Below are 5,736 nucleotides of genomic sequence, written 5' to 3' on the forward strand. Positions count from 1 at the left end.
GCATCACTCCGCGATTAAATTACCGAAGATCGCCCTTCCTCAATTCAACGGTGATCTTGACAAATGGCCGTCGTTTATTGCGCTGTATAACCAGGCGATCCACGAGAATTGCGGTGTGTCCGCGATCGAGAAATATCAATATTTGTTTACTGTCAGTTGAAACGGTTTGTAAGACACATCCACTTCACCGCTCATCATAAAACAATAAGTTTTATAATCGACTGACGAGCATTGCGACCTGACTTTATTGTTGACTTTGAATCTGTGAGTTGCTTTTGATCTTTTTCTTTTTGTTAACTCTTGCATTTTTTGTGAGTGGATGGTACTCCGGATGTCCACAGGTATCGCTACACAATGACAAACGACATTCTGCAGTTCAAATTTTCTGGCACTTCAACCAGGAAATTACACGACGATGCTTTGGAACGTGTCGGAGTGCACATCCGCCCTAATTATCGTTTGACTTGATGTTTGCGGCGTTAAGGTTGTTTCTTACCATACTTATGTAAAGTTTTGTTAATCATTGCGCTGAGGAGGACCCCAAAAAAGGGTCGAAACGTTCGTCGTTATTGTATTCGAAATTGAATTAAATTTAGCGGTCAAACATCACGCTGGGCTCTTATTGCCTTTGTCGAGTTTTTTGGTTGTTCAATATTTGTTGGCCTCGCTATCGGGGGAGGCTCTCGGCGTGGTGAGAAACCTGCCATGGACCGCGGAAAATTACGAGATCGCGTATGATGCTTTTCGGGAGCGCTACCAGAATAGGCGCAAATTAGCGACGCAGTACTGGCGTTCGTTCGTACACGCCAAACCGTTGGTTGCGGATTCCGCCGAATTTCTCCGCGCGTTACTGGACGTGTTCACCGAAAACACGCGCGCCCTGAGTATGCTGGATTATCCGGTCGACGCGTGGGACTTTATGCTGCTTAATCATTTACTCGAAAAGCTCACTCCCACGCTCCGGGAGAAATTCGAAGCGGCCCACATGACCGTGGAATCGCCGCGGTATGATCAGTTAACGAGATTTCTAGCGGGATACTGCACGGTTCTCGCGTCGGCGTCGGGCTCTTCGGCGCAACCGAGTAAAAGGAAGGCCGCGTCGACCACCTCGCTCGTTGTCCAAAACGCCGCGTGCCCTAAATGTACGGAGCAGCATTTACTGGCTAAGTGCCCCGTTTTCCTGCAGCTCTCGGTCCGGGAGCGGCACAATTTTGCTCGCGAATCGGGGCTCTGCCTAAACTGCCTCCGCGCGGGACATAACTTGAAGAATTGCTCTAGCCCGTTTACCTGCCGGCATTGTCAGGCGAAGCATCACTCGCTCCTGCACTTCGGGCAGGCCAACGCCCCATCGCTCGAGGCCGCCTCGGCGGTCACTCCAGTCGTGGACATCCCTGCGGCTCCGGCGGATACGGGCGATAGCCCGATCGTCTCCCTGGCGAGCACTTCGAGTCGCATAGTCCTGCTCTCGACGGTGCGTGCGGAGGCGCTCGACGCTCACGGCATCGCCTTCCCGGTTCGTGTATTGCTCGATAGCGCGAGTCAGGCTAATTTCGTCACGGAGAGCTGCCTTCAGCGGGGCGGCTTCGCTCGGGCAAGGCATCGTGCGACGGTGATGGGCGTCGGCGAAACGAAGGCCGCCACTACTAGAGGCCTTACCTCATTCGTAATCCGGGTGCGAGATGAGCCCGACATTCGATTTCCGGTGGAAGCCACCGTGCTCCCTCGCATCACCTCGCCGTTGCCTGGTAGCCGTGTCGATTCCAAACCGTGGAATCACCTGCGAGGGCTGCCCCTCGCAGATCCGGAATTTTATTTGCCCGGCTCCATCGATATTCTGCTGGGGGCGGAATCCTTTGTGTCCGTGTTGCGCGACGGTCGGCGTACCGGTAAAAACGAGGAACCGGACGCCTTTAACACAGCATTCGGCTGGGTTTTGATGGGCGCGGTCTCTCCTTCGCTTCACGCGCAATCCGTGCACTCCTTCGCCACCACTATCGAGTCGATTGACGCCGCGGTGGGGCAGTTCTGGAAATTGGAGAAGGTTCCCGAATCTATTCCTTGCTCCGAACAGGATCGGCGTTGCAGGGAGATATTCGACCAAACCACCTATCGTGACCATTCGGGCCGCTTTGTTGTCTCATACCCGTTCATCTCGGACCCCCCTACGTTCGTAGATTCGCGACCGATAGCCGTCAATCGACTGCGCGCACTCGAGCGTCGTTTCAAGTCTAATGGGGAGTTTCGAGAGGGCTATAACGCGTTTATGCAGGACTATTTAGATAGCGGCCACATGGAGTTGGCGAGCGATCCTTTCCCCGCGGACGGTCGCGTGTACTATTTGCCCCATCACGGGGTTTACAAGCTGGACAGCGCGACCACAAAATTTCGCGTGGTTTTCGATGCTTCGTCGAAATGCCCGAACGGGCTATCTTTAAACGATACCTTGCTCAGTGGCCCGAAATTGCAGCCCGACATAGTCGCGGTTCTACTTCTCTTTCGCGCGGAGCCCGTGGCCATTACCGCGGACGTAAAGCAAATGTTCCGGCAGATCCGAATCCACCCGGAGCATCGCAATTATCAGCGCATCGTCTGGCGCTTTTCGGAATCGGAACCGATCCTCGATTACATACTCACGACGGTCACATTCGGCACCACGGCCTCTCCGTTTTTGGCGATTTATTGTTTGCTCAAATTGGCCCACGACAATCGGAGTAAGTACCCGTTGGTGTACGCGGCGCTGATCGAGTCTCTCTACGTGGACGACGTCGTCGTCAGTGTCCGCACCGTCGAGAGAGCTGTTGCGCTCCGCGATCAATTGCTCGAGCTTTTTCGGAGTGCTGGATTTGAGTTGCGGAAGTGGGCGAGTAGCCACCCCGCCGCGTTGGGTGGCCTCGATCCGGAAATCTGCAGTCAGAAGACGCTTTCCTTCGAGTCGGCCGACGATCAAGCGCTTAAGGTTCTGGGTCTTCGTTGGCACTCGCAGTCGGACAGTTTCGGGTTTCAGCTAAACTCTCTGACGCGAGGATGCACCAAGCGAACGATACTGTCGGAGGTAGCACGCATATTTGATCCATTAGGTTTCTTGGCGCCGTTGACCTTCACCGCAAAACGATTGATCCAACGGTTGTGGACCTTGAAGCTCGAGTGGGACGACGTGCCCCCATTAGATGTTCGCCATCAGTGGGAACGATATAAATCGGAGTTCGACGCGTTGGCTCCCCTGCGAATACCCCGTACCTTTCTCTCGGGCGCGAACGTTCGGCACGAATTGCATGGCTTTTGCGATGCGAGCGAGCAGGGATATGGGGCCGTCGTGTACTTGCGTACGGTCGCTCCGGCGGAGACCGGGGTCGCGATACTTTGTGCGAAATCTAAGGTGGCTCCATTGCGCGCTATTTCCCTTCCCCGTTTAGAGCTCTGCGCTGCGGTACTTCTCGCGAATCTGCTCGCGTACGTCCGCCGGGTCCTGCAGGGACACATAGAAATCGACGCCGAGTACGCCTGGTCCGATGCCCGGGTGGCCCTGTGTTGGATCCGCTCTTCCCCGCATCGATGGAAGACCTTTGTTCGCAACCGCGTTGCTCGGATACAGGACAAGATCCCGATCTCGGCGTGGGGTCATGTGGCCACCGAGTTCAATTCAGCCAATCACTGCTCCCGTGGGCTTTTCCCTCGCAAACTCGTGGCCAATTCACTGTAGTGGAGAGGCCCTGAGTGGCTTATAGACTTCGAATCTCGCACCGAGCCGACACTCTCTGAGGAAACTCTCCCATGCGAGGAAGAGCGGATCACAGCCCTCGTCGCCTGCGATCCCCCTCATTCTATACTTTTGCTATTAGATAAGTTTTCGTCATTGGATAAGATTTGTAGGATTATCGCGTATCTTCTAAGATTCACTCGTCGATCCGGGGCCAAGTCGGTGCCCGCGACCTTGGCCGTGGATCAACTCGAGGCGCAGTCGGCGCTACTAGTTGTAGTTAAACTCGTCCAATCGATTTCTTTCAGTGAAGAAATCGATTAACTTCGAACCGGGAGGAGGCTGCCCAAGCAGTTTATTAGACTCGCCCCCTTTCTTGACCCAACGGGTGTTCTCAGGGTGGGCGGCAGACTCGCCCACTCGGGGCTGACGCTTGAGGCCAAGCATCCTGTGCTCCTCCCCAGCAAACACCGACTTACCGAGCTCGTCATCGAGCAGACACATCGTACGCATCTGCACCCGGGGAGACGCACGCTCCAATATTTGCTCGCCCAGCGATTCTGGATAATCGGGGTCCATCGCGCAATCCGCCGCGTCTTAGCCGATTGCTACATGTGCTTCCGAGCAAATCCTCGCGCTCTCCAGCCTTCTATGGCCGATCTCCCGGCCGACCGGGTTAATGCAGTCAAAGCGTTTTCAATCAGCGGTGTAGACTTCGCGGGGCCGTTCTCGATCGTACCCCGCCGAGCTCGGGGAGTCTCCTCCTTCAAGGCTTATGTATGCCTGTTCGTTTGCTTTACAATTAAGGCGACCCATTTAGAAGTCGCTCTTTCATTATCTACAGACTCCTTTCTCGCTGCGCTGCGACGCTTCGTATCCCGTCGCGGACGCTGCTCACTCTTGTATAGTGATTGCGGAACGAATTTTGTGGGAGCAGCGCGAGAACTCGAGCAGCACATGTGCCACGCGGCGGAGCGAGAAAGGATCCAATGGTCCTTCAATCCTCCCTCGGCGCCCCATTTCGGGGGCATCTGGGAGTCGAATGTTAAATCGTTTAAAACCCACCTTCGACGAGTGGTGGGGGACCAAATCCTTTCGTTGGAGGAGTTCACGACGGTCCTCACCCAGATAGAGTCCGTCCTGAACTCTCGACCCCTCTGTCCGCTGAGCACCGATCCCTTGGATTTGGAAGTCCTGTCGCCCGGACATTTCTTGACTATGGAGCCGCTCGTGGCCGTCCCTTCGCCCGACCTGACTCCGCTGGCGACGAGTCGCTTAGGCCGGTGGCAGCTAGTACAGCGGATGCACCAGGATTTCTGGAAGCGCTGGCACAAGGAGTATCTCCATACTTTACAGCAGCGTCCCAAGTGGTGGATCCCCGCCAACCCGCTCACCGTGGGCTCGTTGGTACTTATTAAGGACGATAACGCGTCCCCGTTGCGTTGGAAACGCGGCCGTGTAGAAACGCTACATCTCGGTATCGATGGTGTCCCGCGTGTCGCCACGGTTCGGGTGGCGGACGGCTCGATCCTGCGTCCCCTGGTGAAGCTATGCCCCTTGCCGACGGGCACACCACGGGCCGCGGATTCCGAGTAAAAAAGGAAAAAATACAAAGCATTGTATTTTGGTGGGCGGCATGTTTGGCGCTCGCCTGTACATATTAGATGTCCGTGTCATTAGTAATTGTTGTACATATTAGTTGATAAGTTTGCGCGTACAAGTAACGTACAAAATCGTATTTGTCGTGACTCGCGCGAGACGTTGGCGGATCGCGACAGATAGCAACACTCGCGCGACTCACCCGACTCGTGCTGCCCGCCCACGGGTGGCCCGCAATTAGTTGGAACCATGAGTACTCGCTCCGGCCGCTATTTTGCAGGTGCGCGAACCGAGGAGTACCGTGAGAAGATTCGCTGTTCAAACGTGGACTCGAGAACACACACTCGCCTTGCGCTCGCACAGTTCGGAGTAACCGAGTGAACTCGCAATTTCGGAGCTCGACAAATCGTCTCAGTAATCTCGGGCTTGAGTGCTTGCCT

The 5,736-nt window shown here is 55.2% G+C and overlaps 1 protein-coding gene across 1 annotated transcript; it reads left to right on the top strand.

Annotated features, from left to right (window-relative positions):
* The first annotated feature begins 886 nt into the window (after positions 1-886).
* On the top strand, positions 887-5,293 carry LOC112452805. The gene is made up of 2 exons (XM_025013205.1): positions 887-3,233; positions 4,635-5,293. The coding sequence occupies exons 1-2, from the start codon at positions 887-889 to the stop codon at positions 5,291-5,293; spliced, it is 3,006 nt and encodes a 1,001-aa protein (XP_024868973.1).
* The last annotated feature ends 443 nt before the right edge of the window (positions 5,294-5,736 follow it).

Source organism: Temnothorax curvispinosus, unplaced genomic scaffold, assembly GCF_003070985.1.
Source record: "Temnothorax curvispinosus isolate PA1 unplaced genomic scaffold, ASM307098v1 QBEX01003677.1, whole genome shotgun sequence".
Classification (NCBI taxonomy): Eukaryota; Metazoa; Arthropoda; class Insecta; order Hymenoptera; family Formicidae; genus Temnothorax; species Temnothorax curvispinosus.

What these genes read in the sequence shown, in the direction of transcription:
- LOC112452805 (XM_025013205.1), top strand. Translation starts at nt 887, where the DNA reads ATGCTGGATTATCCGGTCGACGCGTGGGACTTTATGCTGCTTAATCAT. An exon ending in GGCTCCCCTGCGAATACCCC is followed by an intron (nt 3,234 to 4,634) that starts GTACCTTTCTCT and finishes TTGTGGGAGCAG; the next exon opens with CGCGAGAACTCGAGCAGCAC.